The sequence below is a fragment of the Danio rerio genome, chromosome 14 (genome assembly GCF_052040795.2).
Source record: "Danio rerio strain M-AB ecotype USA chromosome 14, GRCz13ab, whole genome shotgun sequence".
In the NCBI taxonomy this organism is placed as follows: Eukaryota; Metazoa; Chordata; class Actinopteri; order Cypriniformes; family Danionidae; genus Danio; species Danio rerio.
Genome location: NC_141034.1, coordinates 53,742,469 through 53,770,282, shown reverse-complemented (window position 1 = coordinate 53,770,282; position 27,814 = coordinate 53,742,469). Strand labels below are relative to the sequence as shown.

General features: G+C 37.6%; 2 protein-coding genes across 5 annotated transcripts in view; both read right to left on the bottom strand.

Annotated features, from left to right (window-relative positions):
- nsd1a (nuclear receptor binding SET domain protein 1a) overlaps positions 1-27,814 on the bottom strand; it is a 1,446,438-nt gene that overhangs the window by 1,351,454 nt on the left and 67,170 nt on the right. The gene's annotated exons all lie outside the window — the stretch shown is intronic.
- rmnd5b (required for meiotic nuclear division 5 homolog B) lies at positions 1,167-26,951 on the bottom strand. Of its 4 annotated transcripts, none has more exons than XR_015506655.1 (10): positions 26,871-26,951; positions 22,064-22,237; positions 15,074-15,216; positions 13,532-13,669; positions 13,329-13,429; positions 13,026-13,192; positions 10,492-10,657; positions 7,626-9,099; positions 5,603-6,501; positions 1,167-2,684 (listed from the first exon to the last, which is right to left on the bottom strand). XR_015506655.1 is itself a non-coding variant. In XM_087280306.1 (10 exons), exons 2-10 carry the CDS (start codon positions 22,200-22,202, stop codon positions 2,621-2,623), a joined length of 1,176 nt encoding a protein of 391 aa, XP_087136432.1. In that variant the 5' UTR covers positions 22,203-22,271; positions 26,840-26,951; the 3' UTR covers positions 1,167-2,620.

Sequence of the window (27,814 nt, the reverse complement as noted above, 5' to 3'; positions counted from 1 at the left end):
TTTCAAACAGAAATCTTTTTTTTTATTAAAGTGACTTTGAACGTTGCATGGTTGTTAATGCCAGAGGGGCTGGTCTGAGTATTTCAGAAACTGCTCATCTGCTGGGATTTTCATGCACAACCATCTCTAGGGTCTACAGAGAATGGTTTGAAATAGTGAAAATATCCAGTGAGCGGCAGTTCTGTGGGCGCAAATGCCTTGTTGATGCCAGAGGTCAGAGGAGAATGGCCAGACTGGTTCCAGCTGATAGAAAGACAACAGTAACTCAAATAAGCACTCGATACAATCGAGGTCTGCAGAAGAGCATCTCTGAACACACAACACATCCAACCTTGAGGCAGATGGGCTACAGCAGCAGAAGACCACACCGGGTGCCGCTCCTGTCAGCTAAGAACAGGAAACTGAGGCTACAATTCACACAGCCTCACCAAAACTGGACAATAGAAGATTGGAGAAACGTTGCCTGCTCTGATGAGTCTCCATTTCTGCTGACACGTTCGGATGGTCGGGTCAGAATTTGGCATCAACAACATGAAAGCATGGATCCATCCTGCCTTGTATCAACGATTCAGGCTGGTGGTGGTGGTGTAATGGTGTGGGGGATATTTTCTTGGCACACTTTGGGTTCATTAATACCAGTTGAACATCGTGGCAACATTACAGCCTACATGAGTATTGTTGCAGACCATGTCCATCCCTTTGTGACCACAGTGTCTCCATCTTCTAATGGCTACTTCCAGCAGAATAATGCACCATGTCATAAAGCGTGAATCATCTCAGACTTGTCTCCTGAACATGACAATGAGTTAACTGTACTCAAATGGCCTCCACAGTCACCAGATCTCAATCCAATAGAGCACCTTTGGGATGTGGTGGAACGGGAGATTCACATATTAGATGATGCGATCATGTCGATATGGAGCAAAATCTCTGAGGAATATTTCCAGCATCTTGTTGAATCTGTATGCCACGAAGAATTAAGGCAGTTCTGAAGGCAAAAGAGGGTCCAACCCGGTTCTAGTAAGGTGTACCTAATAAAGTGGCCAGTACAGTACATCATGCATCAGATATATCTTTTTTTTTTTATGTATATTTCGAATATAAAATTAGACACATTAATTTCTAAACAGACAGCTCCCAAAAGCAGAAAGCGCACTCAAAATAAATTGAGTATAAATCTTTTATTATTTAGATGCAAGTATAATAAACATACTGTACTGTCAGAAGATAAATATTTACAATATTCAGCCTTGCAGTTGTTAGTAGAGAAAGCAGAGTCATTACTCAAATCACTGAATGGAAACTAAAAAAAAGCACATCGTCTAAACTCAGATCATAACACGCGTCACTCTGCCTCGATCCTACAAACGTCAGGGAGGTAATAAATGATTGTCTACTTAAACAAACAGACAACACTTATCATCAGTGGCCAAACAAGAGGAAAGACTTTACCCTTAACGAAATAAAAGAAAAACGATATCAGACATCATCTGCTGTGCTGGTTCATCCACCTCAGAGAAAGCAAAGCTAGTTTTTTTTGTTCTCCGATAAGCCACTGGGTTTCAGGTCTGTCAGAAAAGCTCGATCACCGCAAAATAAAGAGCAATTTACAAACCACACGCTCTGCTCCAGCATGCACATCTCCAGAAACACAATCCCTATGGTGAAACGCATTCATCAGCAGTTACATTAAAGCCAATGAGGAATATCCTGAGGGATCAAATATTACTCCAGCGTCCCCTGTACACATATAAACAGAGTGAACTTTTACATTCAGGGATTATTATTAATATGGGAAACGCTCATCTCCACGAGGAACATTAAAACACAGTCAGTCTACCGTCAACTGTACATTAATGGACAAATATTCTGCTGGCGAAAACACTCAATCCACAACCCGTTTCGATTATACAAGCCTGAAAGCCGAGTCAGATCAGTGTGTGTGTGTGTGTATGTGTGTGTTTATTAAATACGCTACATATGCAATAATACTAATGGAGAAAAGTTATACCGACACAAATCACCGCTGTTTATGAATTCAACTCTTAAAAACACACACAGAGCAAAGGCTTCCGCACGCAAACCCTCACTTTTTTCCATCTCATGAATATTCCAAGCCTTAATGACGCTGAAAAGAGACGTGATTTGTGTAGAATAACCTGCGCAGTCTTTATTATTGGATGCCACAGTTAATATACATACTGAAAAGGCATGTTTAAATCAAAGGATCTCCGTGTGTGAGCTTTAAAAGAGGAAATTGTGGATGTGATCTGGCAACCCACGCAGATGCATCACACCTGCTTGCTTTAAAAGAAAGAAAATAGGGAGGCGTTCGAGAATGGGAACTTAAAATGCTCTGCAATTAAAACGAATGGATACGAAATGCACACACGTACATACTGGTAAAAAGAAGAATGATGTGCCGAGGTCTTTTTTTTTTTTACTTTGCATCTACAGGAACGCTGCCGTGGCCACCCGCCTCTGGAAACGAAAGCTTTGGAGAGGAAGGTGGCGGCGTTTTCAGGGGTTGAATCCACCACTGGAGGCTCATCATTGCCTTTGAAGGAGAATCATCGGAACTGCCTTCAACGTTTCATCCAGAAGAGAGAGGAGAGAGACATCAGAAGTAGATCTGTTTGGCATCTGAGGGATTCTGCTCCATTGGACAATACGGGCATTTAAGCCTGAGAAGAGAGAGAGAGAGAGTACATGTTCAGGAATATTTTAGATTCACATGTCATGTCTTTGTTATTTAAAGGAGACCTATTAAGTAAAAAAATCTCCTCTATAAGGGGTTTAAAACACAGTTGTGTGGCAGCAGTGTGTGAATATAACCGACTTCAAATGATAAATATTAAAGGGTTACGAAACACCAAAACACATTTTTTGAGCTGTTGACAGTCGTATATGTGTCCCACACTGCTAAAAACACTATTAGCACACCTATATTTCACTAAAAAGTGTAAATTGGTTGTTTTTTGCGTTATTTCGAGCAAATTCGTACTTCCGGTTTGAAACAAATTTTTGAAGCTGCGTCACGGCCATGAGATAATAGCGTGTATTCCAGCGTGCAGACTGGACATCTGTGCCAGAGTGAGTCTTATTACGTCTTACAGTGTTATGCATTAATGCATGAGTAAGGCTTGGTTCAAACCAATCAGCGCACTCTATTGTGCAACTTCATTAATATTCATTACTGTCACAGTGTTTAGACGACAGAGACGCCACGTTGTGTTGGCAAAACAAGCGTGAAGTGTTGCTTTTATAGTTTGCTGCAGTGAAGTTTTGTTTTCATTTTCTCTCTGTGAGAGCTCAGCTGGAGTCACGTGTGGATTAACAGTGTACGCGACGCTCGACAACAATAACTTACGTGTCTAAGGAGGATTATTGTTTACCTGAGAGCTGTTCTCATCTGCAGACGCTGAGATCCGGATTCACTTGTAGTCTCCTCTTAATAAAGACGCGGCTCTAGTTGCTGGTGATTGTCCTGTCTCTACAGATTTGGTAAGTGAGCGAGCAGTGCTCTTTGTTTATTCAGTTTGTTCGTATCGAACTAAGTTAACTATTGCACCGAGTGTAAACATGTTAGCACTACAACCAAACTTTAACCTCGTGTAGGATTTTCGCCGTATTTTGTGACCGGAATAACACGCGCGGCTTTCTGACGCTACCTGCTGAGTGCATCTAAGTTTCCGGGAAATGCTGAGTTTTTTTTCTCTCATTCGCCGTGCGGTATCAAACATTGCATGAAAAATACACGCTTAGAGCAGCGCCTCGAATCAAATATCTCGTTTGTCGCGAGGGGCATGAATGAATTCTCTGAATGAAAGAGCCAAACTGCAGTTAAAGTCCACCATTTAATAATTTGGCAAATAATTCGACTACAGATGTCCATGTAAACACAGTCACTTTCTCCCGTGTGTGTGTGTGTGTGTTTTGACTCTGAAACTCAGCGGGTGACACTCCCACACCATCCCACTTTAGTTCCTCCGACACTCCCCCTAAAAAGAGCTGGACACGCCCACTTTTCTGACTTTTTCCAAAGTAGAGGTGTGAAAACACCCTGCTGAAATGAGGGGGTTTCATGGCCCTTTAAATAATTGTATTTTTCATAGTCAAAATTGATAAAAAGAGTCTGCAGAAACTGCTTTGTACGTGCCATCAGAAGGCGAAAGCCCCGCTCACTAGAGACCATCTCTAATAGCACTCTAATTCTCTCACTCCAGAGTGAGGAGCTGTCCGCCATTAAAGTTTTGACCTGCTGAAGATAACGTCAGCGACTAAGAGGATTATAAATGTGGAGTTTTAGGATGATGTATAAGATAAGATCAATAGATAGGATTTTTGAACTGTAAAAACTCACTGGCCACTTTATTAGGTACACCTTACTAATACCAGGTAGGACCTCTTTTGCCTTCAGAACTGCCTTAATCCTTCGTGGCATAGATTCAACAAGATACTGGAAATGTTCCTCAAAGATTTTGCTCCATATTGACATGATAGCATCACACAGTTGCTGCAGATTTGTTGGCTGCACATCCATGATGCAAACCTCCCGTTCCTCCACATCCCAAAGGTGCTCTATTGGATTGTGATCTGGTGACTGTGGAGGCCATCTGAGTACAGTGTACTCATTGTCATGTTCAACAAACCAATCTGAGATGATTCACGCTTTATAACATGATGCGTTAACCTGAGGAAGTGGCCATCAGAAGATGAGTACACTGTAGTCATAAAGGGATGGAGATGGTCAGCAACAATGCTCAGGTAGGCTGTGGCGTTGACACTTGGTACTAAAGGGCCCAAAGAGTGCTAAAAAAATATCCCCCACACCATTACACCACCACCACCAGCCTGAACCATTGATACAAAGCTGAGACTCATCACACCAGGCAGCGTTTCTCCAATCTTCTGTTGTCCAGTTTTGGTGAGCCTGTGTGAATTGTAGCCTCAGTTTCCTGTTCTTAGCTGACAGGAGCGGCACCCGGTGTGGTCTTCTGCTGCTGTAGCCCATCCGCCTCAAGGTTGGACGTGTTGTGTGTTCAGAGATGCTCTTCTGCAGACCTCGGTTGTAACGAGTGATTATTTGAGTTACTGTTGCCTTTCTATCAGCTGGAACCAGTCTGGCCATTCTCCTTTGACCTTTTGCATCAACAAAGCATTTGTGCCCACAGAACTGCAGCTCACTGGATATTTCCTTTTTATCTGACCATTCTCTGTAAACCCTAGAGATGGTTGTGCGTAAGAATGCCAGTAGATCAGCAGTTTCTGAAATACTGAAATACCAACGACCATGCCACATTAAAAGTCACTTAAATCCCCTTTCTTTCACATTCTGATGCTCGGTTTAAACTGCAACAGTTCGTCTTGACCATGTCCACAGGCCTAAATGCAGTTGCTGCCACGTGATTGGCTGATTAGAAATTTTCATCAACAAACAGTTGAACAGGTGTACCTAATAAAGTGGACGGTGAGTGTATAGCGTCTTATAGACAACATGACCATCAGGCATCATTTTTGGGTCAGTTTACCAGCACAGATTAAACTTTAAACGTAATGCAGATATTAAGTACTCTTCAGGTGTGTGTATCTGATGCCTTACTTTCCAGCATTGGTGAGTTTGTTCAGAGCGTCTCTGGATATGACGTGTCCACAGATGAGCTTCATGGGAGGATTGCTCTCTGATGTTTGCTGCCTCAGGATAGGACAGGCGAACACTGAGTGATACCAGCACTTCTTTCCCAGGTCTATTTCAATCTGAAGACACGCACACAAACAGATAAAGCACAGATATTCACCCGTAATTAAATAAGCAGACAAAAAAATCATCTTACCAGTTATAATCAATCTAAACTGCTTTATGTTTCAGTGTTTTATGTTTATAATAAGCATATAGAGCAGTAAAATGCAATTTATTACACGGGCTGTCTGGAATACTCAATTCTGATTTTTAAGTCGTGACATTCCTAGGTATGTTATTCCCAGATAACAACTGCTGAATAAAGCAGACTCATTCAGTTACATCTATATACAATTGAAACCAGAAGAAGTTTACATACAGGCACATAACAATTGAAAAAAAAGTCTGATGGTAAATCATACTGAATGTTTACTATTTTAGGTCCATTAGGATTACCTAAATGATTTACATTTGCTAAATGCCAGAATAATGAGAGAATTTGAGAATTTATTTGTTAATTTCTAGACAGTCAGAAGTTTCCTTGGCATTTTTTAGCTTTGCTTTTAAAATGTATAACTTTGGTCAAATGTTTTGGGTCTCCTTCCACAAGTTTCTCACAATAGTTTGAAAGAATTTTGGCCCATTCCTCCTGACAGAATTGGTGTAACTGAGTCAGATTTGTAGGTAGTCTTGCTCGCACAAGCTTTTACAACTCTGCCCACAAATCTTTTACAGGATTGAGATCAGGGCTTTGTGATGGCCACTCCAGAACATTCACTCTGTTGTCCTTAAAGCACAGTTTTAACTAATTTGGCAGTATGCTTAGGCCCCGTTTACACTAGTGCGTTTTCAAGTTTTGCTACGGTTACGCCATCCGTCCACACTACGCCGGAGTTCTTGAGCGCCGAAAACGGAGCGTTTCGAAAACGCTGGAGAGGCCGTTTTCATTCTGAAACGCTGCTGCTCCGTCTCAGTGTGGATGGGGAAAGACGGAGACATCTGAAAACGGAGGCGGGGCTGCAAACGTTCGCCTATCTGATTGGGGCTTTTCCTCAATATTAAGTAGCCCACACACAGTTCAGGCTCGCATCCTCTCCTTGTAAGTTAAGACTTCGCAAGTTTGATCAGCTGCAGTCTCCCCCTTCTCAGTTGGATATGGAAAACATACCGAGGACACGCGTCAATCTTCAAAGGGAACAGTGTACTTTATAACTTCATTCACATCACCCTGGCTACGTTGTTTCACTTTCTCAACAATAAAATGTAAACATGATTTAAGGAACTGCCTATTTTCTTTTTAATATTAGCAACTTAACAGACAGCAGAAATGTTGAGGCGCCGTGCTGCATATATGAGTGTCATCTTCACTGTGTGGATATTTATAACAAAACGGAGCCGATAACAACTGCCTCCTTTCAATTTCAGTGTAAATACGAAACATCCCTTCTCTTTTGCTGAATATCAGTTTTAATAATCGATAATTATAAAAGTATAACATACAATAAGTTTATACATTGTAGGAAATAAAGGCAAGCGATCAGTCAATGTACCTGGATTAATCATTAACTTATCTTTGCGCTTGACCAAAACATGTTACCCGTAAACAAGTAACTTAATAGATTCCAATGACCAAAGTCAGGGAATTGGCCTATGTCGTTAGATAAAGACAACAACATGAATGAAATATCACGTTTAGCAAATATAGTGAGATTAGATCCAGCGGGAGATGCTTGATGAGCAGTCCGACAAGCAGAGCTCTCATCTGGGTAGAAATGCTGGAGCGCTTGCCCGAGAGTGTGTGTGTGGTCACGTGATGTGCGTTTTCAGCGTTTTGGTGTGGACGGAGAGCAGTTCAGAAACGCTGGGTAAAACGCGAGTGTGGACGCGGATCGTTTTCATTCTACAACGCCGTTTTAAAACTAAAACGCACTAGTGTAAACGGGGCCTTAGGCTCATGGTCTGTTTGGAAGACCCATTTGTGGCCAAGTTTAATTTCCTGGCTGATGTGTTGAGATGTTGCCTCAGTATTTCTACATAATGTTCTTTCTTCATGATGCCATCTATGCTGTGAAGTGGACCAGTCCCTCCTGCAGCAAAACAGCCCCACAACATGATGCTGCCGCCCCCATACTTCACAGTTGGGATGGTGTTGCTTGGCTTGTAAGCTTTCCTCTTTGTCCTCCAAAAGTAACACTGGTCATTATGGCCAAACAGTTCAATCTTAGCTCCATCAGAGCACAGGACACGTCTCCAAGAATTAATCTTTTTCCCAGTGTAATTTAGCAAATTGTAATCTGGCTTTGTTGTTGATTCTGGCTTGTTGGTTTTTCCATGTTGTCACACAAGGAAGCAGTGTGTTCGAGGTTTTACTTAAACACTATTCTACAGTTGTGCCTCCAGTTAACTCAAATGTTGTCAATTAACCAATCAGAAACTTTAGAAACCTTGACACCATCACCTGAGCCTTTTCAGAGGCAGAATAATCTTATTGTATGTCAACTTGACTTTCAAGAAAAGTTCTAACAATTTCTCAAAAAATATCTCTCATTATTCTGCTATTAAGCATAAATGAAAACATTACATAAACATAATGCATTAGTTCATATGGGTTTTGTAGAATAACAGATAAAAGGTTGCCAGATTTTGTCAAATTGGTCAAGTCTTCCTTTCAAACAGTACCTAATTCGCTCCAAATCACTTGTGACAAAATAATGTGCAGGTTAGTTTATACTCCATTCAACTAGTATAGTTTCTGTCAGCTTTGAGTTTTTTGACTGTTTGGCGCCATCTTGTGTCAGAATAACATGCTGATTAGTGTATACTCCATCAGCTGTTCTCCTTTCTGTTAACTTTGTATATTATTAAATAATAAAGAATACATTATGACCCAGAATAATGTTTTGTGGGAAGTAGCCTTGTAATAAGACAGCTAAAATACATCCAGGATGGTTGTTTTCAAAGAAAGATCCTTCAACCATATACAACAGTGCTCCGCTTCACATTGGGCTGCTGGTAAACCTGTCAGACTATTCTGTGATAACAGCCTCCTGGATGAACTTAATTTTCCAAAATACCATTTTAAAATTTAGTAGTATATAATCTACAAATAAATTTTAAAGTGTGTTTTCATTTTCATTTCAATTCATTTTGAAACACTGAAATAACTAAATAAACCAAACAACGTTCCAAATAACTGGTGCATTCCTAATACTAATGTAAAGCTACTCTGTGGCAAGTAAAAGTTTTTCAACAAAACCTTTTAGACGTCCCTCAGAGCACTGAAATAAAAGCACTACAGTGAAAGAGAGAGACTTACTGGCAGCTCATCCTTATGTGTCCAAACCCCGCTGCACTGTCTCTGTTCAATGACCTGCTTGATGTTCATGAGTACAGGAAGTGCCATACAGCCCGACGCAAAACTGATGAAGAGCAAATAAATAAATAAAAATCAGGATTTAGTAATAAAATAATCATTCAGGATTCTACAGTCAATACAAATTCAATGCAACAGTGCCTAAAAAACAGCACTTTAATTGCAATTACTTAATTGCAACATGCCAAATAATTGCAATGAATCATATACATACACATTTACAATAACAGCAAAAAAAGATCACCTATGAAGATTCATGATTATACAATACACTATTTTTATTGTTAAATAATAAATGTATACATAAAAATAAATTTATACTAAATAGAGAATAAACTCATAGATTAAAAAATTATAATCACAATAAATAAAAAAGAATAAACAAAACTACAATAAATATATATATATATATATATATATATATATATATATATATATATATATATATATATATATATATATATATATATAATAAATAAACAAAAATACAAATAACAATAAATATAAAAATGACAATGAATAAATATAAAAAATAAACAAAAATACAAATAACAATAAATACAAATAATAATATAAATGACAACAAATAAAATAAATTAAATAAAAAAAATATATATATATATAAATAACAATACATTAAAATACAAATAACAAAAAATATAAATAAAATTAATAAAAATACAACAATATAAAAATACAAATATAAATGACGACAAATAAAATAAATAAAAATACAAATAACAAATTAATATAAATAAAATAAACAAAAATACAAATAACAATAAATATAAATAAAATAATTACAAATACAAAATAATAAATAAACAAATAAAATAAATAAAAATACAAATACAAATACAAATAAATATAAAAAATAAAATAAAAAATAAACAAAACTACAAAATAAATAAAAATACAAACAACAAATATAAATAAAATAAATAAAACAAAAACACAAATAACAATAAACATAAATAAAATAAATAAACAAAATACAAAAAACGATAAATAAATATAAAATAAATAAACAAAATACAAATAACAATAAATATAAATTAAATAAATAAACAAAAAATAAGTAAATATAAATTAAATAAATTACTAAAACAATAAACACAAATACAAACAACAATAAATAAATAAAAAATAAAAAACATCAAATGGATGAGTTATTTTAAATTGATAATTGCCGTTTTTACTGTTTATTTGATCAACTAAATCCAGCCTTAGCTACTATATAAGATTTACCAAAAACATTATGAAGTCATACCAATGTCAAATTTTAAAAAAATAAAAAAATAAAAATACACTGAACAGAAAAGCACTGAATAAGTAAAAAAATTTAGCATTTAAATTTTATAAGTGTGTCTTGAGAGACATGCAATTCGCTCAATCCAAAAGTACTCGTAAGATCAGATGTTGCAGTTGTTTTTCTGACCTGACACTGAGTGGAGACTCTACAGAGAGGCCAAGCAGAGCACAAGCGTCGCGTGTGAAGATGTTACAGATCTCAGCCCACTGGTCCGTCTCCAGAAGACTGCGGTACGGAGAGTTCTCGATCCCATGGCGGAGGTACACAAGACTGCCCATTAAGATCTGAATATCTGAAGAGCAAATAAAGAAATTTCACGTCTGAAAATCTCTGAAAGTGCATTACATAAATCCATTAAAAATATTTAAGTGTCCGTATAATGCTAGTTTATTTGTTTTTGAATTGCATTTGGGGTCTACTAAAATAATTCAACTGTATCTGAATCTTTTCCCAGAGATGGGTTGCGGCTGGAAGGGCATTCGCTGCATAAAAACTTGCTGGATAAGTTGGCGGTTCATTCCACTGTGGCAACCCCGGATTAATGAAGGGACAAAGCCGACAAGAAAATTAATGAATGAATGAAGGTATCTGAATCTCACTTGCAAACAGTTATACAAACAGTAACAATGACATATGTTCACTTTGTGTATTAGATTTTGCGTTAGCAGCAGGAAATAGCCCCTTCAACCAAACAAGGACTGGACAATACAACCTAAAATCAAAACTAAAATCTTGATTAATTGAACACTTTACCTCAATTTTGATTTTTTAATGTTTGATACATTTTTTTTCCTGTCATATTTTTAAGACATTAAGGCCCCCGTTTACACTAATGCGTTTTGGTTTGAAAACGCATATGTTTTGCTACGGTTACGCCATCCATCCATACTACGGCGGCGTTTGAGCGCCGAAAACAGAGCGTTTTGGAAACACTGAAGAGGCCGTTTTCATCCTGAAACGCTGCTGCACCGTCTCAGTGAGGATAGGGAAAACGGAGACACCTGAAAACAGAGGACGGGCAGCCAACAATCGCCTCTCTGATTGGGGCTTTTCCTCAATATTAAGGCCGTACTCACACTAGGTACAGTTGCCTCGAACCGGGCCACAGCACGCTTGTCCCCCCTCCCGTCTCCCCCGACGGCCCGCACTCACACCACAATCGGGCCTCGGCACGCTTACGTCATCGCTGCTGCTCTGTTCAGTGAGAAGCGCTCTCTCACTCAGCAGCACAGTGGAGATTTCTCTAGTTATATAGTTTCAGTCGGTTTGATATGCAGTGACACGCAGTCAAATATTTCGCCAAACAGTCCTTAGGGATGTGGGGACACGCAGTCAGATATTTCGGCGAACAGATCCGCCACTTTTGGCGCTCATAAACAATCATAAAGCCCTCGTGCTGCAGGAATGAGGAGGTCTGCTGAAGGTGCGCAGCTGTGGTGCAGTGAGGAGTTTGCGTCTTTAATAAACTACGGCAGTTTGCGTTCACTGAACAGTAAGAATAATTAATAAATCCATATGAAATAGTCCCTTAAAAGTCACGTCTCGCTTTCAGTTTCGGGCTTTGGTGCATTTTGCACTCACACTACAAACGTACCGCGCCAAAGCCCAAGTGAACCGTGCTCAGGCACACCTCTTCCAACCGGGCCAGGGCCGGCCAAGTTAACTGTGCTTGAGCCTGATTCAGCGCACTCACACTTTTCAAACGATCCGGGAAACGGGCCTGGGCACGGTACCTATGGCATAGTGTGAGTAGGCCCTAAGTAGCCTACACACAGTTAAGCTCTGCATCCTCTCCTTGTAAGTTCAGACTTCGCAAGTTTGATATGGAAAACATACTCCAGAGGACACGTCTGTAAATCTTCAAAGGGAACAGTGTACTTTATAACCTTATTCACATCACATGGCAACATTGTTTCACTTTCTTAATAATAAAATAAAAACATGAAGGAACTGCTATTTTCATTTTAATATTAACAACGTAACTGACAGCAGAAATGTTGAGGCGTTGTGCTGCATATATGAGGATCTTCACTGTATGCATATTCATAACAAAACGGAGCCTATAACACTACTGCCTCCTATCATTTTCAATGAAATTACGAAACATGCCCTCCCTTTCACTGAATATCAGTTTTAATAATCAATAATGGCCATTATAAAAGTATAACGTACAATAAGTTAATATATTATAGGAAATAAAGGCAAGCAATGAGTCCATGTACAGAATGTACAAGGTTAGATTAATCATTAATTTATCTTTGCGCTCAGCCAAAACACGTTACCTGAAAACAAGTAGTAGATTCAAAAGACCAAAGTTGGGGAATATGTTGTTAGATAAAGACAACAAGATGAATTAAATATCACGTTTAACAAATATAGTGAGATTAGATCCAGCAGGAGATCCTTGATGAACACTCTCATCTGGGTAGATAGGCTGCAGCGCATGCCAGTGTGTGTGTGTGTGTGTGTGTGGTCTCGTGATGTGCGTTTTCAGCATTTTGGTGTAGACTGAGAGCTGTTCTGAAACGCTAGTGTGGACGCAGATCATTTTCATTCTAAAATGCCGTGATAAAAATAAAACGCACTAGTGTAAACGGGGTCCAAGACCCTGCATACACCCTGTTGTGGTGAAGGCAGTCTTGTTGAATTGTTTGGCTCACCTCTCTGATGCTGTGAGGCGAAGGGTTGGAAATGTCGAGCGTACTGTAGCGCCTCCTGCTGTTTGCCGATGCCCCCATTGAGCAGGCTGATGAAATACAGTCTGTGCAGCTTAAACTCAAGGGTGCTGTTCAGATCCAGCAGCCGCTGACGGTTTGTCACTGCCCATCTAACATAACCACAAAAGTGAATGACATCCCAATGATTCCTCTTTGTATTGTTCTGTTTATATATCAAACATATCTGTGTAAAAAACATCTATTTTAAAAACAGTGAACTAGAGAGCAGAAGGATGGGACATGTACTCTAAAGCCGGTCTGAGATCTTGTGTTCTTAAAGCCTCTAAAATGCGGTTGAGCTCCAGAAAGGGTTGTTTCATGCTCATGTCGATTACTACACCAGACTCCTGAGAACACAGACCCACAAGACACAAGTCAACATGAACACATTATCAAGAAAAAAGCACTTTCACTTTTGCAGTATTTTCAGGAACGACTGTTATCTGTACCTGGCAGAGGTCTTCTGCAACACTCAGCATGCCCTGTCGATACAGGTGTTCAACGATGGTTTCACTGAGGTATTTCTGCCTCTCTGGAGAGTCCCACACATTCTCAGCAACTACTGCACTCACCTCCGCATCAAAATTCTGCACCAGAGAACGTCACACATTTATCAAAGAGTTCACTTTAAGAATTATTAGTCATGTCAGCAGCACTGGCTATGAACATTGGTCATGCATATTCAATGCAACACTCACAAACATTTGTTTCTCAATTAATAAACATTATATTTAGTACATATTGTGATGTTGGTGGCTGTTTTTTGCCCCACTGACATCCATTACTGTCACATTGTTTGATTGCAAAGCCATGACAGCATATAATCCTGCATTCTTGATTGTTGCTGGTTTTCCCTGTTGGGAGGAGGTGAAATGTGTAATCTTTTTCTGCTAATCAGTTGGTAGCAATTAGCCTTTAGATAGGCCGGTGCAAAAAAATTCTGTTTTTTTATATAAAACAGCAGATTATAGCGTGTGTGCAGGAATACACTTACTATGTTTACTATATCCTGAGAGCTCAGGGGATTATTTTGATGTTTTCAGACATATCAAGATATGTGCGCAAAGGTGTCTCTCACTCTCACACACAATACTTCATATAGAGGGCAGAAAATGTTTTCACACAGCAACTGATGATCAACAGTAAAAATATAAACTTAGACCAACAGGAAAAAATTAGGAACAATCAAGAATGCATAAATATATGCTGTCATGGCTTTGCAATTAAAAAAAATGTCATTATAATGAAGGTCAATGGGGCAAAAACACTCACCAACACAACATAAGCAGGGTTTAATGCTAAGGATTGTTTTTCTACTAGCCCGATCGGGCAAGTGGTTCAGATCTTTTATTATATATATATATATATATATATATATATATATATATATATATATATATATATATATATATATATATATATATATATATATATATATATATATATATATATATATATGTATATACATATATATATGTATATACATATATATATACAAGACCACCTCATTCAGCCAATTTCGGACCAACTTGATTAGATGCGGATACAAGCTCGATTGCTGGATTCACATAGGCCAAACGATCGGCGCTAACTGGGCAAACGAGACAGGTTTCGAAACTAACGTCTTGCATTCTGTTTGAACGCAATTGGCAAACATTCACAGCCAAATTAAACTTTAGTGACAAGGCAGAACTGGCCCGGTCAGGCCAGTAACCATCCTATGTACTGGCCCGCGCGTCACGCACACTGGCCTCAGGCCATCGGGTAGTCCTTATTGTCGAGCCCTGTAAAAGGAAGTCAATTTGCCCAGAGTGTTTTGTTGAATTTTTGAAAAATTACAAAGCATTTTGCCATAATATGTGTCAGCAAAAATCACTTCATTTGCTGAAACACAGAGAAAGTTGTGGCCAAATTAAGACTCTATCACCCCAGAGTGGATGAAACCATTCTTAACATCACACAGGGGTTAACAGCAGAACTGAAGCTCTTACTCTGTCGATGGCTTTGCCCACTTTGGACACGCTGCCGTGGATGTCCTTGTGTCTGGAGGCAAGCATCTGCACGGTTTCCTTGATCTCCTTACAGCACTGGGCCATGGTTTGATGTAGCACTGAGAGATCTGCATCCTGAACACCTAAAACACAAATCAAACACAGCATCATCATATATTTCTATTTAATGCTATGTCAGCAACAATGGCTATTTTCATAGCAAAACACTTCCTTCATAAATATACAATTAAAAACACATACAAAGCAATACATAAATTAAGATTTCTCGGATTTTAACGACAGGCGGCACGTTGGCTCAGTTGTTAGCACTGTGGCCTCACAGCAAGGTCACTGGTTCAAGTCCCAGTTGGATCAGTTGTCTTTTCAGTGTGGAGTTTGCATGTTCTCCCCGTGTTGACGTGGGTTTCCCCCAGGTGCTCTGGTTTCCCCCACTGTCCAAACACATACGCTATAGGTGAATTGATGGGCCGTAGTGTTGGAGTGTGTGTGAATAAGTGTATGGGTGTTTCCCAGTACTGGGTCGGGGCATCTGCTGTGTAAAACATATGCTGGATTAGTTGGCGGTTCATTCCGCTGTGGCGACACCTGACAAATAAGGGACCAAGCCAAAGGAAAATGAATGAATGAATTTGGAGATAATCCAGCACAGCTCTTTGACCAGGAGCTGAACTCTCCATCTCAATTCAGTATTGGATTACCACAACACGTAGCCTATTCCTACTTTGAGAAAGAGAGAGGAGAACAATGCATCACTGCTTGAATTGACTCTGAATTGGATTAATTAATACACAGACTCAGTGTGGTTTGGGTACATGACAGATATAAATATGAAAAAATAGCATGTGAAAATCATCCGTCAAAAATCACTTGATCAAATCTAGGCAAGGCAAGTTTATTTATATATATTATTTATATATTTCATACACAGTGGCAATTCAAAGTGCTTTACATAAACAGGAATAAAAGAGACAAGTGTAAGAAAATAAAAACAAATAATAAGAATTATAAAATAACTTTAAAAAAATAGATAAAACAGATAAAAATGTGTTAAAACAGGTTACAGGGCTCGAAATTAACTTTTTTACTTGGTAGCACCGGTGCTCCCAACTTCAAATATTTAGGAGCACCAAAAAATTTTTAGGAGCACCAGAAAAAATTTAGGAGCACCCACCAAAAATGAATGAACAGCTGCAAATAGTTTTTAAGGGATTTATTGTATTTTAAAACAACATCAATATGACTGACAAAAACCAGAAACAACTATCTAACTAATGCTGCGCAGACATTGATATTTGTGTGCAATAATTCCAAAATGAATGTCTAATAATTAGGCCATAGAATATTAATGATGATGAAAATGACAATAATAGTAACAATGAATTCCATTTCTCATTATGATACTGCCTTGAATGTGCATGAATGTAGGTTATCTGCTATTAAAAGTCTGTTACTTTATGAAAAATAATTGTATAGTTTGCATCAAACAAAAATGAAGCATTGCAGTAAGAAATATTGATTTTGTACTGCTGTTTTTATATGCACGTCAATTTAATAAATAATATTTCTGCTACAAAACAAACAAAAGATTATAATAAATCATTCAATTCAATGATGAAAGCTGCAAAACAGTGATCAGTAAATAAATATAAAACTAATATACACCTCAAAAAGAATAGACAAAAGAAAGTAAGTAAAGTCTCACTTCTATCACTCTTTAAAAGTTTTGGTTTCAGTTTGTGTCAATTTAAATGTTCAGTCTGAGCTGATCTTCATTTTCTGTGTTAGTGAAAAAGCAGGCGAGTCAGCTGACCCAATTTATGAGCAGGCAGAGCAGGATTCTTGCGATGACAACCGGCGCAATACCGGTCTTTGTTATGAGCCGCAGTTTCAGTGTAAACTTAGTAAAGGCAAGCTTCTTTGGCGATGATATGTTCAGTATTAGATTTTACTTTTAGCGGACATTTGCGCTGAACACGTAGTGAATGCAACGCATGGATATTCGGGCGCCTTCTCCAAGAAGCGCGTACTCGATTGATCTCAGCTGGCGGATCATTATTCACCACGTGACGCGTCATGATCGCTCTTATTTTGCGCCTGGTGGGGTTTGCAAACCTGTGTGCTTTAAGTTTTCACTCTTCAGCCATTTGCATTTCCCGTGCTCATAAAAGCTCCTTCCCTGTCATCTGACAGCGGAATACCTTGAGTGAATGACAGCTAATATGAACCAATATAGCGGCAGGGAAGAGCAATTCAGCATGTTTTTACAAAAAATCAAAAAAGGTCGCACTACAACCATTATCTGCAGTCGCACTAATGCGCCCAAATATATTATGAGGTCGCATAGATTAATTTTCGGGCGCATATGCGACCAAAATGGTCGCAATTTCGAGCCCTGGGTTATAAGATACTAAAAAAGAAAAGAAAAACATAATAGTGAGATATGTCGGACGCAGCACAGTGCTTATTCAGTAAAGGCACAGTTAAACAGATGTGTTTTCAGTCTTGATTTGAAAATGCCTAATGTTGGAGCACATCTGATCAGTTCTGGAAGCTGATTCCAGCAGCGGGGGGCATAGTGGCTGAAAGCTGATTCACCCTGCTTTGACTGAACTCTTGGAATTTCTAGTTTATATGATCCTAAAGATCTGAGTGATCTGTTGGGTTTGTGTTCAGTCAGCATATCTGTAATGTATTGAGCTCCTAGGCCACAGGTGTCAAACTCAGTTCCAAAAGGGCCGCAGCTCTGCACAGTTTATTTCCAACCCCAAGTAAACACACCTGATCAAACTAATTGAGTCCTTCAGGCTTGTTTGAAACCTACAGGTAAGTGTGTTGGAGCAGGGTTGGAACTAAACTGTTCAGGGCTTCGGCCCTTCAGGAATTGAGTTTGACACCCCTGTCCTAGGCCATTTAGTGATTTATAGACCAGTAATAATACTTTAAAATCTATTCTGAATGTAACTGGGAGACAGTTTAAAGACCTGAGGACAGGTGTGATGTGCTCTGATTTCCTGCTTCTGATCAGAATTCTGGCCGCAGCGTTCTGGATGAGCTGCAACTGTCTGACTGTCTTTTTGGGAAGGCCAGTGAGGAGGGCGTTACAGTAATCTACTCTACTGCTGATAAAAGCATGAACAAGTTTCTCTAAGTCTTCAGTGGAAACAAAGCATCTGATTCTTGCGTTGTTTTTGGGATGATAGTATGCTGATTTACTAACTGCTTTGACATGACTATTGAAACTCAGATCTGACTCCAAAGTCACCAAGATTCTTGACCTTATTTTTTTGTCGTTTGACCCTTATAATCTAGACTTAGGGTGCTTTCACACCAACACTTTTGCTTCGGAACGTGTCTCGTTTGCCCAGTTAGCGCGGTTCGTTTGGCATATGTGAACAGGGCAATCGCGCTCTGTTCCGCGCCAAAGTAATCGCTCCGAGATCGCTTGAATGAGGTGGTCTCGGCTCGATTGAAACGAACCCTGGAGCGGTTCGATTACAGTGAGAAAGCGGTCCGATCCGAGCACGGTTATATCACAGTGTTTTATGGATATTTAATAGGCTTACGGCTATATGAAGAGATAATTATCAGCATGGCAGGAAGTTTCGCGAGTCTTCTGATGCCCGCAAAGGAGTGATGATCTCCCGGTAATCTCGCGTCTCCCTCCCAGTCCTCAAATAGGCATCGTCGCGCACCCTTCTCACCCCTCCCCACCGCATCTCTCCTCAGACACGTCGCGCACGCACCCTTTCAATAATCATCAAACCACCACCTCTCCTGACAGCTTAGCGGGACGCTGCAAAATAAACCCTGACACTCTGACCAATGTGAGGAGAGTTTACTCACATGTGACTTGTTTTAGCTCTTTTTTTTTTTTTTTTCGGTAGTCTACAAAACATACCATCGTTATACAATAACTTGCCTAATTACCCTAACCTGCCTAGTTAACCTAATTAACCTAGTTAAACCTTTAAATGTCACTTTAAGCTGTATAGAAGTGTCTTGAAAAATATCAAGTAAAATATTATTTACTGTCATCATGACAAAGATAAAATAACTAGAAAAAAGACAAATTAATAGAAATAAGTTTTTAAAACTATTATGATTAGAAATGTGCTGAAACAATCTTTCCTCCATTAAACAGAAATTGGGGAAAAAAATAAACAGGGGCGCTAATAATACAGGAGGGCTAATAATTCTGACTTCAACTGTATAAATATTTCCCAAATGATGTTTAACAGATTTTTTTTACAGTTTTTCCTTAATATATAAGAAAGAAATAAGTAATAAATAAGAAAGGCTTATTTGTTTTATTTCAGCTAGAATAAAAGCAGGTTAAAATATTTTGAAACCTATTATAATAGCTCGATATTATTAGCCTCCTCAAGCAATATATATTTTTGATTGTCTGCAGAAGAAACTACTGTTATATAATGACTTGCCCATTTACCCTAATTAAGCCTTTGTGTCACTTTAAGCCTGGTTTATACTTCTGCGTCAAGTGACCGGCGTAACCCATGGCGCATGCAATGCACGCAGCTGTGCATTTATACTTCTGCGCGCTGTCTCTGTTGGTCTGCATTAACACTTCTGAAACGCTAATGGGCAGTGAGGTGTAAATGTTCCTCTGTGTCAGAGTTTTTCTCTGCTGTTTTGCTTTTCTGAATATGTACAAGTGGCTCAAACTTGCTCATTTTGAGGCAGAAACCGGCGGACGAGCAACAACTTAAACTATGAGGGAAACACAAAACAAAACTTTCCATCACGAGCTCCTTCACGGGACTCTACACTTGTAAACAATCGCTCCATCGGGCTCGCGTCCAGCTCGCGCCATTTGCACGGCTCTCGGTCTCGCCCAGACTCATCAGCACTACCAAGCCAACCAATCCCAGAGCTTGCGCTACACGTCGTTGCGACGTGCAGTTACAATTTTTGACAGGTGCACGTCAGCGACGTCGACGGCCACGGCGAAGGGCTATGCGTCAGCGCCGTAGCATACGCCGACGTTTGACGCAGAAGTATAAATCAGCCTTTAACCTGAATACTAGCATCTTGAAAAATATCTAGTAAAATATAATGTGCTGTCATCATAGCAAAACTAAAATAAGTTATTAGAAATGAGTTATTAAATCTGTTATGTTTAAACTGTGGTTTAAGCATCTTCACTGTATTTTTTATTTTATTATTGATTAATAATAAAAACAGTCCGCAGCAGCAGGGATATTGCGGCTTTAAGAATAGTGCGGCTCTGATATGGTTTCTCTTTCACGTGTCTTTTGATTCTCAACTTGTTAGTTTATTATACAAATAAGGGGTTAATATGAATTATCACTAAACACCGTGCTCTGACACAAATGTGCATGTATTTGACCATTAAAGTGCACTCATTAAGATGGCGCTAGATGTGTGTGTGTGTGCTCTGCTGTCCGAGGCCACACACACGCTACCTGTCCGAGGCTGAGCATGGCGCGCACACACACCACAGCACGTGCTCTTTTGCGCTTTTAAAAATATGAATGATGCGCATCCCGTGCTGCAAAAGTTACATTACAGCACATGCTTTTAGTCATTTTCAAGTGGAACTGAGCTTTGCACAGCAACACACGTGTACAACTGGAAAGGGGGCGGTATGTGATGGAATAATCGTTTATTTCGATTATCGTTACAAGCCAAAATCGAAATCGGATTTTTGATTAATTGCACAGCCCTACTTTTGATTATTAATGCGTTACTATTAAGTACTGATACAAAATTATATTGTAAAAATTAACTAATAGTCTATATTGAGAAAAAAAAATCTAATTTAGTCTTGGTGTGCAATGAATGAATCATTGAAGTGGATTGAACATGAAACAATTAGGTTGTTGTAAAAAAAAATTATAATAATAAAAACTCTCAATATTGGGTTGTTCCAGCTCATTTTATATAAGCAGTCTAAACAAAAACAGCAAACATCCATTTTTTTATCGTCTTGAACAGAAGTAACTCAAACAGGTTTGAAACAAGTAAAACAGGGGTGTCAAACTCAAGCTGCGTCCCAAATGGCACACTATACACTATGTACTCATGCACTATGTACTTATGCACTTGCACACTCAACAGGAAAGTATATGCATGTAGTGTCGTCCCAAATGGAGCACTAATGTTTTTTTACTAAGCGGAAATTCAAACCGTTTCCCTGATGACGTCTGACGGTTGCCAGATCAGTGAAATAAACGACCGAATTATCAAGTAATACCTGCTTGCCCCTTCCGCTACGTAAGCAAACCTGCGGTCGTTGAGTGCGTGAAGTGTCCATCATTACACACTTTATTTTACCGGCTGAATGAGTGCATCATCTGGGTAATTAAAGTGCACTTATTATTTTTTAGAGTTTTCAGTGTGAACACACTACTCACACTATTTATACTACAAAATGGCGTAGAATAGTGCATAAGTATGCGATTTGGGACGCAGCTTCAGTTCCTGGAGGGCCGCATCCCTGCAGTTTAGTTTCAACCATAGACTGTAAAAGATATGGACGTAGTTTCCGTGACGTCACCCATAGGTTTATGAAGAAAACCAAAAGAGGCTACCAGTAGGCGTGGCCAACCATCGCCATTTTGTTTGCGTGTCATCGCACCAACCGAGGTATACCAAATAAGGGCAAAGAGGCGGAGCGTGAGCAGAGCTACAGACGCATGCTGGCATTCTGCTTAGACAGGCTATCCTATGAGAGAAACGTTTAATACTTCATAACCTGCGACTCGTTTGTGTTCTGACCCCATGTGCTTGGTTGTCTACTATATTAATAAAGTGTTTAGACTTTTAAAAACACTGTTGTAATACATTGAGCCACTAAACATTGTTCTTATGACGTTTTTCAACAGGAGCAAGCATGTAACGCCATGTCTGATTTAATGCTTTGATTAGTGACAGAATCTTTTAATTGTGGGTGAACAATCTTTTTATTCTGATCTACCAAATCCTCACCATAAGCGAGCAGTCGACTCCTCAGCTCACAGACGTTATTTAGGAGTTCGTCCAGCCGTTCCTCTGACTGATGTCCATATGTGACGAACCGGTGCAGCACCTTCTCCAGTTCTCGCTCCACACACGCACACTGCTCCATCAGCACAGCTTACAAACACACACACACACCACGTCCTGCAAAACAACACAACAAAAACATCAACACACACTAATGCAGATCACCAGCAATATAAACTAGGGATGAACTATATATCGTTTGAGCATGATATTGCAATGCATGTTCGCTTTTATTTTTAAAGCTTTAGTTGGTAAATGACCACAGTATATATCTAATTTCTTGGTGTACTACTCAAATGCTTATAATACCAGATCGGCAGATATGCTCTCTTAAAATACCATTTTTCATACAGAGTTGGGTCGATTTGCATTCTCCAAGTATGCTCCATGTGATTTAAGTGAGCTTCAGCATATACTACATGTGGAATCTGTACCATTCATTCATTTATTCATTCGGCTTAGTCTCTTTATTAATCTGGGTTCGCCACAGTAGAATGAACCGCCGACTTATCCAGCACATGTTTTACACAGCAAATGCCCTTCCAGCTGTAACCCATTACTGGGAAACACCCATATAAACTCATTTACACGAAAACTTACTACGGACAATTTAGCTTACCCAATTTACCAATACCACATGTCTTTGAACTTGTGGAGGAATCTGGAGCACCAGGAATCCTACGCTAACATGAGGAGAACATGCAACCTCCACCCAGAAATGCCAACTAACCCAGCCGAGGTTCGAACCAGCGACCTTCTTGCTGTGAGGCGATTGTGCTACCCACTGAGCCATGATGACACCTATCGCTGTATTTAAAAACATTAATTATTATTATAAATTAATTATTGATTATGGTTTATATTATTTTTGTGTGTGCCTTTTGTGCTGATGTGTATTTTCTGTAACTCTGTCCTATGCTGTCTGTCTTAACAAGGACTGACTTGTGGAAGAGATATTCTGTCAATAGGACTTTACTGGTTAAATACGTAAATGAAAAATAATAATATAAAAAATAAAAACAATAGTCACATCACAGAATTAGATCATCTATTAATGATTAAAAGCGAAAACTTTAATAATTGTATAAATTGTTTTTATTGCTAAATGTATACATACAGTTGAAGTCAGAATTATTAGCACCCTGTTTATTTTTTTTCCCAATTTCTGTTTAACAGAAAGAAGATTTCTTCAGCAAATTTCTAAACATAATAGTTTTAATAACTCATCTCTAATAACTGATTTATTTTATCTTTGTCATGATGACAGTAAATATTATTTGACTAGATATTTTTCAAGACACTTCTATACAGCTTAAAGTGACATTTAAAGGCTTAATTAGGTTAATTAGGTTAACTAGACACTAGGCAGGTTAGAGTAATAAGGCAAGTTATTGTATAACAGTGGTTTGTTCTGTAAATAATGGGGGGGGGGGGGGGTAGCTTAAAGGGGCTAATAATTTTAACCCTAAAATGATTTTTTTTTTAAATTTAAATCTGCTTTTATTCTAGCCGAAATAAAACAAATAAGACTTTTTCCAAAATAAAAAATGTTATCAGACATACTGTAAAAATTTCCTTGCTCTGTTAAACATGATTTGGGAAATATTTAAAAAAGAAAAACAATCCAAGGGGGTCTAATAATGCTGACTTCAACTGTATATATTAATTATTTATACAATAATGACCATGTTGTTAAATTTCTATATTTAAAAGCTACTAAACTCTGCAGAAAACCTTAAAGCGCTGTTTATTTCACTTTTCTTTTTGCTTTGTCGTATTTATATACATTTATAATTTATTAATTGTATGCAGATCCATTGCATAGAAAAAGACTTGATCAGCCCAGTTGATCAATATTACTGACTCTTCCCGAATTCAAATCATCTGATAAAAACAATAATTGTATCGCAATATACATCACAGCAAAACAAATATCGCAATGTCACATTTTTCCAATATCATGCAGCCCAAATATAAATTAAAAAAACAGATCTAGAGCCCTATGATTTGCAGAAAATCACTCAACCCAGACCTAAACACAGCATTTAATGTATAAAACGGATTAGGGCTGCACAATATATCATTTCATTTACATCGCATGACCTGCAATGTCAAGTATGGCTATTGTAGATTAATGGCAAAGTTTAACTATTCACTATTAACTATTATTTCTGTCAAACATATCAAGTGAGTTTAAAGCATTCAGGCACACTAAGCAATAGCATTTCTTGCTTCAACATGACACAAATAATTTTTTTATAGTGAAGGCTGCCTAGTGTCATTTTACATTAGATTTTTAAGAATATTTGTTTACAACTGCCATTAATTCTTACCAGACAAATAACGAACCTTTTTCTCTTTGTATATATTTTTTTACCTCTAGAAACCTACTTGAAAGGTAATTTTAATATGCACTCCACTATAAAACTACCCCAAACATTCTGAAATAGTACAGTCTTCACAAAAAGAGTTTTTCAATCCATCAGGTAAAATGTGTTTCATATCGTAATGTATATCGGTTGGGGAAAAAAAAAAGCATTGCAATGTAAATTTTTCCCAATATCATGCAGCCCCGAGACGGATTGTCGCAGAATTTGCCACATTTTGGATGAAATCATTTTTATGACTCATTTATAAAATGTCTGTTCTATACCAAAGTTTCACTAACTGACAAACAAAATGACAGAAATCCAATTTACAGATCTCCAAAAACACACGCCATAAAACAGATTGTATGTTCATATGTGAAAGGAACTTTATGGTTACCTTTAACAAGATTTTTTAGAATTAAATAACAAAATGCACCATCAAATCTGGTTCAAGTTGGTATGATGTAGGTCCAGTACAACTAAGGGTAAATTAAGATTAAATATTATTATGTTATACTATATTGAGGTTTTCTGGGCACCAGTGTGGATGTAAAAATAAATAAATAAAAAATATATTTTTAGGGTTTTTACGTAGGCATGGGCTGATTCTGACGGTATGATAACCTTGGATAAAAAAAATATCACGATTTTACAGTGATATTTAGATTTTTCCGCTTTGAATACAATATATTTTATTTTGAGAAACTTTTAAAAAATTTTAACAGTAAACCTGTCAGGCTGAATAATTCGAATAAATCATTGACTTCTGCTGTCTTTGTTAGTTTCAAAAACACATATTTCTTTACCATTTTCTGCTGGAGATACTGCTGTCCTAAAAAACGTAAATAAAAAAAAAAATCTTACACATACCTTGGGAACAGTATAGCAAAAAATGTTGCCGGTTTTAAAACCTTGACTTTTTCAAACCGCAGTATACCTTGAAAACGATTATGTTTAATGCCTACATTTAAGAAAATCTTTTTTTAATATAATTGGGTTACAATTTCAGTAAAATTTAAATGATAAAAACAAATGTATATTTTAAATACAACAAAAAGTTATAAACTTGCCTTATTTTCAAAGCATTTCAGAAAGTTGTTACAATTAAAGTAAAATACAAAATTTTAGATAAAGAAATATTTGAAACAACAAAAAAAATTTATTAAAATTGTATATATATATAAAAGAAAAGAAAATTGTATATATAAAATTTGAACATTTAAATATTATTTTAATTTTCATTCTCACTGCCACATAATTATTAAATAATCCATAGTTACTGAAAAAGTTGTCCAAAGCCTAGCTCATTTTGTTAACTATTGCTAATATTATACACTTTAAGCACAATTAGCTGATAAATGACCTTTTTCGGCTAAATTTGATGACCAAAGTAAACCTAAAATTATACAATGCTGCTAATTATTCTATTAATAGCAATTACTTATTAATTGTCAGCACATTCTTCGTGAACGCAACAGATATAGCATGATGGAATTTGTCAGCAAATATAATAAATTAATAAAAAATTTGACTTCTAAAAGTGTGATTTTTTGTGGCTAGACATCTGACAGATTTGCTAAATTAATTGAAGGATGATTAAATGACTGAATGAGCACTGATTAAATCAAACTAAATACATTGCAGGGAAGACAAGTTTGCAGCAAGTCAGACAAGACACCAGAGTTAAATAAAACCCCACCAACAATAAAAACAACTAAAAAGTATTTAAAATTAAACTTCCTACATAGAAGACATCCAATATCTGTTGTTTTCCCTAAAATAACTAGATTTCTTATAGGCCATTACTCCAAAAATTGAGCTTTATAGGCCTGATGTTTAAAAATAACCACACTATAGAGACTTGAGTGCTTTGTGCACCACTATCGTTGTCCAAAACTAAGTTTTGATCAAACAAATCAATTTTAACTACAAAATAACCAACCCAGATCGACAAATTAATGTTAATTTCTGCGTTTTAGAAATATAAAAAAACATCCAAAAGCCTCAGTCAGGGTCAGGAGCTATAAAGCCCAAACATTGCAAAATAATGAGCGAAAAGCAGCCAACAACAATTAAAATCCCTTTGTTTTAACTTCTCGAATAAGCCACCGCAGTGACATTTATGTATACCATTAGAAAAGTGATAAAACAATTGAAACTGTGCGCTGGAATGACAAACTATGTGACCAAAACAATCAGTTAGCATGCTAGCATAACCGGGACAAAAATCTAGCCATCACTACGAGTGTAATGGTCGCAAATTCAACACATACACTGACACTTGGGACTGTTTTGAAGGAGGATCACCGTATTGGTGATTTCGAATTAATTTTATGATGTTAAATTAAACGTGTAAATGAAATAAAACAGAATGTTCTTGCCTGTTTGACACCAGTTCACCAGCAGACGTCCCTGAAGCGCTGCAGTGAGCTGTTTATCTGGACTCGGCCGCTCTGCTGCCTGCTGCGGCTTGGAGGTGCATCTGCTTTTACGAAAAACGAGCAAAGCACATTCCCCTTGCAATGGTTAAATGGAAACAAGCATTCCCTTCATTCTTTTTTCCCCCAAAAATCTGGTCAGATATTACAAAATACATAATTCCCAATAAAGTAAAAGAAACTAATTTTAAAATATTACATAGATATTATCAATGCAATGATTTTAGAAGTGCATTTAAGCAAGGTTTTTCACCCTTGTGTTGTTTTTGTAAAATGGAAGCGGAAACAATTCTTCATTTATTTTTCAGTTGCAGTTACACAAAACGGTTTTAGTCCTAAGTTTCCTTTCTACTGTTTGAAGTGTTTTATAAACTGATCAGTATAACTGAGCAAATGGTTTTATTTACGGATTGCAACTCTGGATTACTGGAAATGGACAAAAAATAACTAAAATTCTTATTTTATTTGGAAAGTATCACATCCACAAAACAAACTGTTTGCTGACTGTACCAAATTGTAAACTAGCTATTTTTCATTGATCTAAAACTTTTTTTATGATTCCCTCACTGCTGTACAAAGTAATACCAAAGCTATGAAGACATCTCAACTACTGGAAAAAATACTTCATGTAGACAATTCATTTTTGTTGTTAATTCCATTGTATACTGTTTTATGCATAACTCTGTACACCACTTTTTGATCAATAAAAAAAATAAAATAAAAAAAGCACATTCCCCTGATCATGTTGATTATGGGGGTCTAAACTTTCTTGATTTTTCTTCTATGAATAATACTTTCAAGATAAATTGTTTGAGGCCATTTTTGAATGATCCTGATTCCCTTTGGAATGTAATTCCCAAGTGTATTTTTTCCAAAGTTGGTGGTCT